The following is a 14,964-nucleotide window of genomic DNA, read 5'->3' on the forward strand; positions in this document are numbered from 1 at the left end:
TTGACATCGCCGAAGTCGCCTATACACGTGTGGTATGATTACGCTTATTGTTGTTATGCAAATGAAACGACTTGTGTACACTTACGCATCTTTCTTTCCCTGTCGGAGACAGACAGAGGCGAGAGTGAGAGAGCATTGCGGAGAGAAAAAAAGTACTTCCTCAGTTGCTACGGGTCGATCCTCCTTTCGAGGGCCCCATTATGTGTGGTGGCTCGCCGGGTCTCGAATAGGATCGTCGATCGGGTTAGGTACAGTAACGAAAGTCATGCCTTCAACGACCAGTTGTTAAGGTTGTCGTCGAGTAGGGTTTAGACAGCGTGTGCTGAGCACGGTGTGCACCGGTCTGTTAACCGTTTGAGTGTCAGGCTGGAGTTGCATCACGTACATTACACGCTGCATCTGTCGAAAAAGTTCGTCGTAGTGATTTATTAATAATTAACCTAACTGGTTTTATCAACAAAGCTTTTTTTCTTCTTCCTCTGGGTTTAAGGATTTAGAATCGTGACACCATTATGCGTGACACCGTGACTGGGGCTTCGGAAAGTTTTACCACCTGGTGGTCCTTGACGTGCGATTCAATATAAGTAGACGGGTCTCTAGAATTTCGCTTCTACCGAAACGCGACCACAGAGGCCGGTATTCGATCCCGCGACCTTCAGGTCAACAGTGCAGTGCCTTGATGACTAGACCACCGCAGCTGATCACAAAATGTGGTCATGTCAAAGCTCGGGCCACAACGATTGCTTTGACACGTTGTATCATTGCCATTGCTTCCCTATTGCGACCTGAGTTGACGACGCTAGCTTGCTAAACGAAATCGTCATGGCGCCACAATACCGCATTTTGCATACTGCCTACACATGGAGACCTACGGTATACGCGTACGTGCCTTCCCAATCCATACCTACACGTCAAGGTTCTACAGCGGTTACATTTGGACGCTTGCATAGCTCACAATTTTCGTCTAAAATAACACAGTTTGACATCGAACTGGAAAAATTACGAGCTATACGAAGGCGTGCTGAACGACAATACAGACGTACAAGATCAATTTACGATCTGAGGGAAGCAAGGCGGCTCCAGAAAAAGATTCAACGACGCATTTACAAGCTGGAGAGCGAATGCTGGAAAGCATTCTGCGAATCTCTAGACCCTCATAAACCGCTGTCATATATCTGGAGAAACGTTCGTGGTCTTCGCTCCTCTCCGCAACAACGGCACCCTTTTAAAGCTTTGACACTCCATCATGGAAAAACAGAACTCGAGGTGGCTGAAGAATTTTGCGTGAGAGTAGCCGGGAATATTATGATCGAGAGCATCGACGCCGTGATCGTTCCTGAGACGCGATTACCAGAAATGGACAATCCATTCACCATGGAAGAACTGGAAGGTGCGTCAGTCACTTCTACGCGCATGTCATCGCCAGGTCCTGATGGTATTACTTATAGTGCGTTGGGACACCTTGGACAAAAAGCCAGAAAAGAACTTTTAACATGCTTCAACAACTCCTGGCTCAGCGGCAGTGTTCCCCGAGAATGGAAAATAAGTCGATTAATACCACTTTTGAAATCGGGAAAATCACCATTGGACTTGACAGCGTATCGCCCTATTGCCCTCGCAAGCTGCCTCGGAAAAGTGATGGAAAGAATGGTTTTATTTCGTCTCGGGTGGTACTTAGAACGATACACCAAATACCCTTCTTGCATGGCAGGCTTTCGTCGGGGCCGCTCCTCTATTGACTGTGTCCTTGACTTATCGACATTTGTTCAACAAGAAAAAAGTCGCAAGTGCATATCAGTGGCACTCTTTCTTGACGTGAAGGGTGCATATGATATTGTAGCTCACGATGCCATCCTCACTTCTCTCGCAGCAATGGGCATTGGTGGACGAATGTTTCAATGGATAAAAGATTATATAACTGGCAGGGGTTTCTTTGTACAAACGTATGAGGGTACAACTGCTCAACATTACACCTACTGCGGAGTACCTCAGGGAGGTGTTTTAAGCCCCACATTGTTCAATGTTGCCCTCATTGGTCTGGTGAAGGTTCTGCCAAAGTCGGTGTGCCTATCCATATACGCCGATGATATTTGCCTCTGGAGTGCTGCAGTTACTCGCCCTCAGGTGCGTGCACGAATACAGCAGGCAGCAACTCTCACAACAGCCTACCTTCAGAAACAAGGCCTAAATATATCAACTGTGAAGTGCGCGTTGATGGCGTTTACACGCAAACCAATGACGCCATACCCTGTTTACATCAATGGGCAGAGTGTCAAATATGCACGGACGCATCGTTTCCTGGGCATAATAATCGACACAAGTCTTTCATGGAGCCCACATTGTGCGTACTTGAAGAAGAGACTGCTATCTATTGTGCATATAATGAAATTCATGTGCGGGAAAGCACGGGGAGCTTCTGTGGCCTCCATGCTACAGCTGTACAGGGCCCTATTTCTGGGTCTATTGCGCTACAGCTTACCGGTACTGACTAACACTTGCAAATCGAATACTCATTCATTGGAGAGTTTGCAGGGTCAGGCACTGCGTATCTGCCTAGGACTGCCCCGATGCGCTTCTACTTATGCCACAATCATGCTCGCCAAAGACCATCCGGTCAGGACATATAGAGTTGTGGATTGCCTCAGAGCGCACATTCGACATGCTAGCCGTTCCCCGACCACCACTTGGCCCTTCTACCTTCCGGAAGACGACGTGCTACGTTTTCAGACATCATAGCCAAGCAGCTAAACAGCATTCCATCAGGATATACGCCAGCTGCGTGAATGGCATGTCCTTTGTGGTGCCTCGACCAGCCGCAAGTACGTCTAGAAATTCCGAGAATCAAAAAAGAAAAGCAGTCACTCCATAGTAGCATTGAAGAAAGCAACACTGCTATTATTACATGAGTTGTACTTAGACCGAACGCAGATATACACTGATGGGTCCGTCTCGTCCAGCAGCTCATCAGGTGCCGCTGTAATTCCGGCTGCAGCAATGACAATCACGTTTAGGTTGTCGCATATGACTACATCTCGGCATTAGAGCTTGTTGCTATAAGGGCTGCTTTACAATATCTCGTTCAAGAACGTCCAGGAAAATGAGTCATATTCTGTGATTCGAAGGCAGCGCTTCAGAGTTTGCAGTCTGCCATGCGTAGGAGGAGTCATGACCAATTGGTAGAAGAAATAAGACATTGCCATCATGAAGCTCTAGCACGAGGGCATGATATTATATATCAATGGCTGCCTGCACATAGCGGTATTACCGGAAATCAATTAGCCGATGATGCAGCCCGCTCAGCCCATGAAGAAACCCGTGTAGTCCCGATTCCTATATCAAGGAATGATGCAGCAGGACAACTTTACCTGCTGGCTCGAGATCTCACACGCACGTTCTGGTCGTCTACCAGCTTCCAAAGGTGTAAATTTTATGAACTGGATCTTTCGCTCAAGCTAAAGCTACCATCACAACTTTCCCGCTCCGATGCGACACTGTTATGCCGCCTTTGGTTGGGTGTTGCATTTACAAAGGTGTACTCCTTTCGCATTGGTATGGCAGACACTCCTACATGTGACTACTGCGGAGCTGAAGAGACCATCGAACACGTCCTGTGCAGCTGCGCTTGCGACGACACACAGCGATGCCAGCTCCGGATGGTTTTGAATCAACTTGACCCCGGACCATTTTGTGTGCAGAAGATTCTAGGACCTTGGGCATCTGCCTCAGTTGCGCAGAAAGCGACTAAAGCCCTGCTACTTTACCTAAAGTCAACAAACCTGAGCGACCGCCTGTAGACTGTGTGTGCTCCCCGAGTGTGCTCGTGATTGTGTGTACCTTCTCATCTTTCTGCAACCTCTTTTCTCCCCTTTATCCCTTCCCCAGTGCAGGATAGCAAACCGGATGTGCGTCTGGTTAACCTCCCTGCCTTTCCTTGCATCTCTATATCTCTCTCTCTTCTACAGTCGTTATTGTGCTCGAGCGTTGGCCCATGGGTCGCGGCATCGAATCCCGGCCACTGCGGCCATGCTTGAAGCATGTGCACTTCGACTTAGATGCTCGTTGAAGGACTCCACGTCTTCGAATTTTCCGGAGCACCTGATTCACAGATGCGTAGGAACGACGCGTTGAAAGAAGTAGTCGTGTATGCCATGGTCATGATGCAGTACTCAACTCTACCATGAGCACTGTGAGAGGACAGTGGTAGATATACAAATGGTGTTTGGGAAACCATGAAAGTGTGTGACTGTGGCACTTACTGTGACGCATAGCGTAACGCATACCGTGGATAGCGTGCCCGGCATCTGCTTTTTGCAGATTGAGAGGTCATGGGCTCAACTCTTGTTCGCGAACCTTTGTTTTCAGATCGTGTGTATTTCTCGGACGTAAATTCTCGGACGTAAATATTAGTGGATCCTGGCATAATACACCTTCGTGTTAAAATATAAAGCTTAGAAATCAATTGAAATAAAAAAATAGAAAAGATGGCTTCCCCACTCAGCTTTTCCTTCAAACTTTTGGCGTCACTAGATCCAAGCTGCGACCTAGTTTTTCGTCAGCCCTCACTACGTCTGTGTAGATCTCTGTGTACCGTTTTGCAAACTCTCACTACAGTTGGCCTTTTCCCGAAAAATCGCCTGCGCATGCGCAGTGGCAGTGATGCCACGCGCACCATGTTCTTTGGGGATAACTGGGTGGCGATATTTGCAAATCATCACGAAAGGTACCTGGCCCAAGAGATTTTCTACTGACAACTTCGGAGAAGGCCACTGATCCCTAGTTTTGATTTCGACGATCTCTCACTGCGGTTTCATTATCACGACCTTTCGCCATTCACTCTTACTGCACATATTTCACGTCACTGTCATTATTTTATTACTTCGATATTTGTACCAACGTTTCCACGAGCGATTTTAAGACCCCCCTACGACCACGTACCGTATCATTCATTGTTCACATCTCGTGTCTATTGAAATGGCGCTCTTTGCCATGAATTTATCGATTGATTGATGTGTTGGAGCATTGGCGCTGCTTCTAATTTCTTTGTGTGTATGAGTAGTATTGCTTTGCTATGTTAAGTGCTAACTCGTTTGTGTTTCTTGGTGCGCATAGTTTATTTATTTTATTTTTGCTTATTGTGTCGATGTATCAGTCGTTCGTGCCTTTTTTAGGCAAACCTCCCTCATTTAGTGAAAAACGAAAAAAGAGCGTTACATTGACTAATGTTTTCAATCTTTCAAAGTTACAACTGTTCTAGTTTTTTTTCCTCAACGCATTGTTTTTTTTATAAGCTCTTCCTACTGTTTCCTTGGAAAATGTACTATCATGTGTAAATATATATATACCCACTCCTGCATATGAATTAGCATAGAAGTCAGCAGTATTGACTAAATAAATAAATAAATAAATAAATAAATAAATAAATAAATAAATAAATAAATAAAGCAACCCTTGCTCTGTGAAGCACCACACGCCATCTTCATTTCGGCGATCACCCCTGGAGGTCTTATTCGGACCTGAAACAGGCCCCGTTCCTTTTTTCTTATTACCCAAAGACGTACTGCTGGAAGTGCAGGGCACTTCAGTTGGCCGGGCTTTTGTGTGTCGTCGTGGGCTGCAATATGCTGCAGTTTGGTGCCCTCGCCACTTGCTGTAGCACTCCATGTGCAGAATAGTGAACGTGCACTCGCACTAGGGAGACGAATTCTTCCTCTCTCTCTCCGAGGGCCTCACTGACGATCAATTATCATCATCAAAACAACAACAAGAAAAGATAGTGCGTTTGGCGTAATACACGCAAGACCACATATTAAAAATAGAAAACAAGAGGAAGCGAGGACGTAGTTGAAAGAGAGAGGAAAAAAAAGAAAAAATGGAAAGAACAAGAAAAAAAATATGGTCAAAGAGAGAAAAGCAATAAATAAAAAAAGTCACAAAGAAAGGAGAAAAGAAAAAAAGACCACAAACTGAAACAAAGACGATTACCAAGCTGCGCCCTTTGGCCGAAAGATTTTGAAATAATAAAATAAAATAAATTTTTAGTGCGTCTTTAGCAGTGAGCCGAAGACGCAATTATTGGGAGAAACTCAGAGGTAAAAGCGAGCAGCTGTCAAGCGGAGCGAGCGCGAGCAGCAACAACACTGTTCCTTCTCTTCTTTCACTGGCGCTCCTGCCTGTGCCATAAATCAATGCTACAAAATATTGGAAATTTCCGGGTCCCAGTGAAGATCCGACCCAGGGCGTTCTCCTGGCAAGTAGGTGTTCTACTACACAGCCACAAGTCTGTCTTTTTATTTATTTATTTATTTATTTATTAGAATACCCTCAGGGCCCGTAGGGCATTACAGAGGGGGTGGGTACAACATATATAACACACAAGAAAAAAAGACAAAATAAAGAAACAAGTATGAGATGCGCAAATCAGGAAGGCAACATAAGTCAACTAAAAATGTATAAAAATTCAAGCACATACAAGACAAAGATAAATAGTGGAAACTGCGTATAATTACAAGCATTGCTGAGAAATTGCAGTCTTGAATAACAAAGGGTCTGTTATTGATACAACGGAAGAGGGAAGGTGGTTCCAGTCGGCGGCTGTTTTCGGTAAGAAGGCTGCTGAAAAGAATTTGGTGCGGCAAAACGGAATGGCAACCTTATGCTGATGATCAATGCGCGACGAGTGGTATGACGGTTGTGAAATGAGGTCTCGCTTCATTGATGGATTGTGAAAAAATATCTTATGAAAAAAATGCAGTCGCGCCAGTTTCCTCCGGACAGTTAAATTGGGTAGGTCAAGGTTAGATTTCATTTCTGATATGCTAGCAGTACGGGAATAATTAGAACAAATGAACCGAACTGAGCGGTTCTGAACAGATTCTAACGCGTTAATTAAATTTTGCTGCACGGGATCCCATATAGCGGACGCGTACTCAAGCTTTGGGCGAATTAGTGATCGGTATAATAGAATTTTGAGGGACAGCGGAGCGCGAGAAAAGTTGCGGCGTAAGTATCCTAGCGTTCGGTTAGCGTTATTACAGATGTAGGTAACATGCGTGTGCCAGGATAGATTGTTGGTAATGTAAACGCCGAGGTACTTATATGAAGAGACATGCTGGAGGGGAACGGCGTTAATTCTGTAGGTACAGGGGGGAGAAATAGATCGCCGGGTTATTGACATGCATTTAGATTTGTTAGAGTTGAGAGTCATAAGCCATTTATTGCACCAGGTTGAGACAGTGTCAAGGTCTGACTGTAGAAATTGGTTATCATATTCATTGTTTATTTCGCGGTAAATGACACAATCATCTGCATGCATCATATTTAATATATTGCGTATAGGAACTCATAAATGCTTTGATGTAGTGATGCGTTCCCTCAGCAACAATAATCGCACAAGCACTGCACAGGTAGTCAAAGGCTTGCACGCATATATACGGTTTAAGTTCGAAAAACCGCAAAAAAGTGCTTCAAAACTCGTCTTTTCAGCAGGCTCATAATAATCAGCACCTTATGACGTCCAGAAAAACAAGAAAAGCCTTTCAAAATTTTAATACCAGTAACAAAGATGAATAGAATGGAATGAAAAAAAACTTTAGCAAAGATGAGCCCCTCATCAAAATGGGGTGACAGTCGAGTCTCGTGTTGAAATCTTCATAAATTGCTATTAGATCCAGAGCCGTATGCATGAAATGCATACTTGTAGGAGTGCTTGGTTCTTCATTACGGTCTTGCATGCGCGTTCATCGCAGCCTGTGCAGTTCCACCCGGAAAAAAAAATCAGCAGGTCTCACGTACTTTGGGAATCGATGTTACGCGAAACATCCGGATGGAAGGTGACTGTGTTGTAATTTTTATTATACTGAGCGAAACGTTGTGAAGTGGCGCTATGGACATGTACCGATGCACGCGCAGACATACGTTCAGCTTTCGAGTATGAAAATGAGCTACGTACCTCGTACGCTTACAGAGATGTTCATAAATATACAGCGCATATTGCAGCAAACTATATTTTATAGACTATTGTCATAATTCAATTGCGAAGCACTTCATTTTAAATTTTGGTATGTATTTGTCATAACATCATCTTAGTTAGCTTTAACCAAAGCGTCGTTTCACTGCCGTATTGTTGTCAGCACATACTGCAAGTAAATAAACAAATAAATGCAAACGGTAATACAAGTAGAACGGCATGTCGAAATCGCAGTTTTAAAACACGGATCCGTTGTGACGGCCAGCTTCCTCTTGCGACGTTATACTTTTACGTTCCGCGTACGTAACACCCGTACATATGCTATAGTAACGCAGGTGCCGCAGAATGCACCATTCTGACGAAACAGACACCAGGATACTAAAACAGCCAGAGAACAGTGACAGGCAGGGATGCGGTGGCAGCTGCGCTGAGCTCGATTGCCCCACTGCGGAAGGGAGATGTAGATGTGTCACCGTTTGAGTTGTTGAGCTCGAGTACTTTCATTGTGGTCCAAAATAGTACTTAGATAGACGTGCAGTCTCATTCGCTTTACATGTGCGGAGATCTCAATCAGTCCTCTGTGTCGGGAGACCACACGCATGTTTCATGCGACAGTTGCACAGGTAGCAGAAACTTGAGGATAGTATACCTGTGAAGGCGTTTTTTTTTTGTATGGCGATACCTGGAACTGTCACCAAATTTGAAGGTAACTAATTTATCACGCCAAACAAGCAAGCGTCAATGCTGTTCTGGCCGTTGATGTAGCACTGAATCTTGTGAAACAATCTACGCAAACGCACACACTCTGAAACGATATTCTCTGGAGCTAGTTGGTTAGTAACGTGGGTTGTTACTACAGTGACATCCGCGTCGGTCTTCCTTTTTCTACCTCGTATCAAGTTTCACTGCTCAAAGCAACGTCAGCAGGCACTCCTTACAAGCAACTCGTGGGGAATCTGCCAGTCTCTCTGTACTACCGCCGACAGAGAGATTACAGCTCAACGCACCCGTGCAGTAGCTGTACAGTCACCTGGAATTTCGAAGTGGCCAGTTCAGTGTCACAGTGGAACGCAAACTGCGAAAGCACACGTTTTGCTTATATCGTTTTAGGTTAACACGTTCAAAAGTCAACATGGTCGTTCTCAACTTGTTCTCTGTGTGCTTGTTCGCGTTCATTTCGTCGTACGTGCAATCACTTGCTTCGGCGGAAGACCTGCAACTGGAGGCTCGCATGCCACCTGTAAGTGAAGTTTACGGGCATCCACGTGCTATTCTTGCTTTGCCAAGCGCTTTGTATTCGTAGCGTTTGGTGGGTTTGCGCGAAAAAGTTTATCACATGTTATTAAGTACACTCTCAGGAAATGAAGTATTCGGGAAGTACTTCTGCTACACAATGGTCATCTGAGTTGCTCGCATTTCCTTTCTTGAAAACCCGGCGCTGGCCATTTTCCTGTCGCGAATGCTATACGTCACACTGATGACCCGTGCACCATTCTTGACCGCGAACTACCGGAACCGTGGTGATAGTGCGACGAAAGTAATGATTGATTGATTTGTGGGGTTTAATGTCCCAAATCCACCATATGATTATGAGAGATGCCATAGTGGAGGGCTCCGGAAATTTCGACCACTTGGGGGTTCTTAACCACGCAACCGAATCGGAGCACACGGGCCTACCACATTTCCGCCTCCATCGGAAATGCAGCCGCCGCAGCCGGGATTCGATCCCGCGACCTGCGGGTCAGCAGCCAAGTACCACTCGATTTTTTTAACAGTGTTGAAGCTATGATAAAGATAGAAGCTTAAAGCGATGAACGATCCTAGAAAATAATAGGAATAGCTGTAGTGAAAGTTTAGACTAGTGGCCTTGTCTTGAAGTTACAACCTTGGCTTGTCTTGTAAGGAAGAGAAGACAGATAGTCGAAACAGTGGCTGCGGTACCCATGTTCAAAAAATATTTGATTACATGTAATCTGGTTGTAAAAGCAATTAATAAACTTGCGCGTACGGCATGCAGACGAAATATCATTATATTATGAACAATGTTCACTTCTGAATTTGAAGCTTTTCTTTGCGTACGGGAAGCATTATCTATCTATCTATCTATCTATCTATCTATCTATCTATCTATCTATCTATCTATCTATCTATCTATCTATCTATCTATCTATATATCTATCTATCTATCTATCTATCTCTATCTATCTATCTCTATCTATCTGTCTGTCTGTTTGTCTGTCTGTCTGTCTGTCTGTCTATCTATCTATCTATCTATCTATCTATCTATCTATCTATCTATCTATCTATCTATCTATCTATCTATCTATCTATCTATCTATCTATCTATCTATCTATCTATCTATCTATCTATCTATCTATCTATCTATCTATCTAATCTAGCCGCCTAAGTCTAGGCGCTCATGATGGCCTCCTTAACGGAAAGTAGACCAAAATTGGTACGGGAGTAAAGAGGGTTTGACGAATGCGTTCCAAGTCACGAGGCCCACTACTTGATGATGATGATGACGATCAAAACATACAACATTGAATTCCATCGTTTACGTCGTCACACCATTTCCGGCACACACGATGGGCGCATACCCGTATACCGCGGGCCGCGGTATGCAGGTATGCGCAACAGGTGATTGACAGTTATCGACCCGGGAACGTCGAGAACAGGGAACGCTTAAACATATGAGAAAATGTTAAGAAATGTGGCATCGAAAGCGTTCACGAAACGAATGCAAGTAATAAGTATGGGTGTCCCAGCAGAAAGCGAACCCAAGCCTTTTGAATGGTAATCAAGTATTCTACCAGAGAGCCACGCCAGGTCTGCCTTGGATAAGCGTCCTGTGCAGGCGCAGTGTTGGTCAAGCGTCAAGTGTGGTTGCAGTGCTGACATCGAATTTTATAAACATCAAATATGTATACGCCTTTGATGCAGGCGTCACGCCATGTCCAGTCGTGGCAGTGCGCCATGCGCTGTAGTTGGTTTACGTAGCACCATTCGCGGACACCGTACTTGCAAGCACAAGCGCTACGTGTGAGCTTACCGCACCTGGTGTTGGTATAAAAGCGATTTCGTGTTTCCTTTGTTGGGCTGCTGTGAACAACTTGTTGTATAAAATGCACAAGACTTGTCAACAAATGCCTGTGTATACAATGTTTGTATTTATCTTTAGCGGCATTTCTTAATACACAATACAAGAATTAAACCACCGTCACCTTGTCCCGGCGTGTTTCGCATGACATCAATTCTCATGGCACGTAGAATCTTCCAAAAATTTACACCATATAAATTTGAAGAAACAAAAAATGTGCTTTCTCTCCGCGCTTTTCTTGTGTATTGTTTTGTTGCCAAATTTATCCTAACTGTGTCAGTTCAAAATATCTTATGATTATTTCTTCATTCAGAGGTGTTAGCGAGGAAGCAACTAGCGCTGCAACTACAAGGATATGAATGTGTATCCTTAGACATCCCTGTAAAGCATTTTTGCAGCAGCCACTTTGATTCCTGCAAAGTCTTCTTTCAATTATCTAGGCGTAGAAAATAGACAGTCGTCTAAAACGTATTAATCACACCACACGTTCAAGCAAAACCAACCTTTGTCCATGGCATTGATTTCATTTGATTGCTATGTGGAGTTTAACGTCCCAAAACCACCATTTGATTATGAGAGACGCCGTAGTGGAGGGCTCCGGAAATTTCGACCACCTGGGGTTCTTTAACGTGCACCCAAATCTGAGCACACGGGCCTACAACATTTCCGCCTCCACTGAAAATGCAGCCGCCGCAGCCGGGATTTGAACCCGCGACCTCCGGGTCAGCAGCTGAGTAGCTTAGCCACTAGACCACCAGGGCGGGGCCCAAAACCACCATATGATTATGATAGACGCCATAGTGGAGGACTCCGGAAATTTCGACCACCTGGGATTCTTTAACGTGCACCCAAATTTGAGCACACAGGCCTACAGCTTTTCTGATTCCATCGGAAATGCAGCTGCTGCAGCCGGGATTCGATCCCGCGTCCTGCGGATCAGCAGCCGAGTACCTTAGCCACTAGACCACCGTGGCGGGGCTTGCCCGTGGAACCCGAGTTATTCTGCAGTCACGATAATTACTGAAGCATATTATTTCGCTCTCATTGTATTCAATTGTACATACTCACATTTAATTACAGCAGCACGTGTTGGCGCAATGACCACTTGACACATCTAGATTCTTTACGAGTACTACATTATTAGGCTACCATATATATGCTAAGAAGAATATTAAGCTGGTATAATAATTATACCTAGCGCATAAAACACCAAAGCTGCGCATACTTAACAATGGAACCGCATTTTGTTCAGTTTAGAAAATCAATATAACTTTACAAACTTTTTGTTCCAACAAATGATCCACGACCTGATGACATCAAACCCCAACCTTATCTAGCAATTAATATTGCTACAAGGTGTGCAAGCCATAACAATTTTTTTTACAAGAAACTTTTGCTAATTAAGAAAAGCAGGGTGCCTGCTTTCGTTCATTGCAATTTAGAACACCATACTTTCTGGAACAGAGACACAAATATCCACCAATTGAAAACCAATCAAATAAATACATTCCTTCAACCTCTGATGTATGGGCATTCTCATGACCATGCATACTTACCGCGTATTCATATCTGATGAATTTCTCATGGTTACTTTGTAACATTTTTTGGGTCTAGATTAGTTTTCTTTTTACTTATAAACCAATCATTTCTGTTTAACCATCTTTAATGGGCATGTTTCGTTCTTGCTGTAACATGTATCACTGACTTATTTTGAAAAAGAGGTCCCACTGCAAACTCACTTGGTGTCTTTCTGTATGTTATCGGGGAGTAGTTTTGCTATGAATTGCATTGAAAATGATATTGATTCTAGTTCCGAACAGGAGTCAAGAAAAGATTAATTGTAGTACAAATTTAACACAAAATCTCAAAATATTTTGGTCACATGTCTAGGACATAGTGTGAGAGAGATGCTGTAATTTCATATTGTGGAAACCCGCAAAAGTATTTTCTAACTCTAGCATTCTTTTCCTGCGATTTTTTTTGCGTACTGAGTGATTCTGTCGGTTTCAGTGCGATCTGATCAAGTACCACGGATACCCTTGCGAGATTACGCACGCGACCACTGAAGATGGCTACATACTAGATGTGTTTAGAATCGCTCACGGAATTCAAGGAAATGCGTCGAGGGTAAACGACGAATCGCAGCGCCGTGTACCACTGCTCTTGGTTCCTTCCTTGATGGCTCCTGTTGATGAGTACTTCTGGAACTTGCCCAGTCAGAGTCCGGGTACGTATCATTGTGCAAACTTAGAGTCAGCGTCACACGTTGAGGGGCAACGAGGCAAGTAAAATCTGGATACGGCTGCTTCTCAGACAGGCAGTCTTAAATATAAAAGTCTGGTCTTGTCGGAAACTAGTCGGCAACATGTACTATGCATTCTTGGCAACGTTTCGGTGCGCTCACAGGGGACGAGAAAACGGAAGGCGAGGAGACAAACAAGTGCTTCAAACCAACTCACACTACTTTCCATTCTATTACATTATGTACTATGCAGTTGAACCGGGTGCAGTCACAAACTGCGGGAACATTCGCAGTTCTCTAAGACTGAGTGTTCTCTGAACCTTTGACGAAGACTACATGTTCTTGCGTTACGGACGTCTGTGCTTTCTTTCATTTACATATAAACTAGCTTTATCTGATAACTTAGCAATGAAGAATCGACTTCAAAAACAACTTAAGCCCATCTTTTCGAGGACATGAATGTCAATTTGGCACCCTCTTCTCTAATAAATCATTGAATGGGGCACAAATAAGAAAAGTAACAATTAGGGTTCGACGTACCAACACCTTGATGTAATTATGAGGAGCCCCGTAGTGAAGGGCTTCGTGAATTTCGACCATCTGGTCCTCTTTTGGAGCACCTAAATAAATCTATGTGCACCGGCCTATAACATTTTCGCCGCCAGCGGAAGTGTGACTGCCATCGCCGGGATTTGATACCAAGGTGGTTGGGTCAGCAGTTGATATCCACAGTCACTAGACCACCTTGTCGGGCGAGGCAGGTGCACAGCTTGCTCAAACCGGTCCTTAGCCAAACTTATCCCGCGATTGTTTCAAGTCCGGTGTTATGTCCACAGAGGTTTCGATGAAATCACGGCCTCGGACCATTTATGTCGCATTCGCGGAAGCGTTCCCTTTTCAGATATTTACGGATGATAAGCCGGAGACCCTAAGCAGTTCGTATTGCGTAGCACATTGTCACTTCATTTTTCACTTTCGTGGTCGTGGAGGTGGTGTTGCAGCAGGCGGGACAAGCCTGCTGCAACACAGAAAGAAATGCGACACTCCGAAGCCTGCAAAAAGGTGCCCTCTGGTGCCACACATCTGAAGACGTCTATTTTACCGTGCGGCCAAGGCCATCAAGCAGTAAGTGCAGTGACTACTGCTTGCCATGTGGGACATCGGGGTGTTTTACTTTTGCATGTAGGGAAGCTTGCTTGCATTGTCCTTTTGCCAGTTTGTGGAAGGGCGGGAGTAAACATGGCTCCCGCTGTTTAAGAATCGCACTGATGTCTGTGGGTAGATCATTGCAGCATCCAATTGTTATGTGTTCGAATTATTAAAGGTTGGCCGCAAGAGAATATTCAGCTTTGATTCCTTCATTGTTTTGTCGTTCTTTCTCCACAGGCTTCCTCTTCGCTGACAATGGTTTCGACGTCTGGGCTATGTGCGTGAGAGAAAACCAGCCTTACGTACGTCACAAAAAACTCTCTCAAGAAGACCCTAAGTTCTGGCAGTTCAGGTAATTTGGGCGTGGTAGTTTGAATGTGACTTGAATTTTATTTCTCTTCGATTGGTTCCTCCTAATGAATTTCTCACGTAGCAAAAATAAAAGGTTAGCTGGGCTGAAAATGCACGACGAAGAAGGAAACAGAAGTCTAAAGAGTGAAATTCTC

At 44.3% G+C, this 14,964-nt stretch overlaps 1 protein-coding gene across 3 annotated transcripts in view; it reads left to right on the forward strand.

Moving 5' to 3' along the window:
* The first annotated feature begins 8,899 nt into the window (after nt 1–8,899).
* Nucleotides 8,900–14,964, forward strand: part of LOC119165239 (lipase member K) — a 29,930-nt gene continuing 23,865 nt past the window's right edge. The window contains exons 1-3 of one of the 3 annotated variants that reach the window (XM_075871225.1): nt 8,900–9,206; nt 13,078–13,294; nt 14,696–14,810. In XM_075871225.1, coding sequence (XP_075727340.1) covers nt 9,099–9,206; nt 13,078–13,294; nt 14,696–14,810 — 440 coding nt within the window. In that variant the 5' untranslated portion in view covers nt 8,900–9,098. The remainder of the gene's footprint in view (nt 9,207–13,077; nt 13,295–14,695; nt 14,811–14,964) is intronic. The other 2 variants (XM_075871224.1, XM_037417421.2) reach the window with 2 other exon arrangements.

The sequence above is a fragment of the Rhipicephalus microplus genome, chromosome 8 (assembly GCF_043290135.1).
Source record: "Rhipicephalus microplus isolate Deutch F79 chromosome 8, USDA_Rmic, whole genome shotgun sequence".
Lineage (NCBI taxonomy): Eukaryota > Metazoa > Arthropoda > Arachnida > Ixodida > Ixodidae > Rhipicephalus > Rhipicephalus microplus.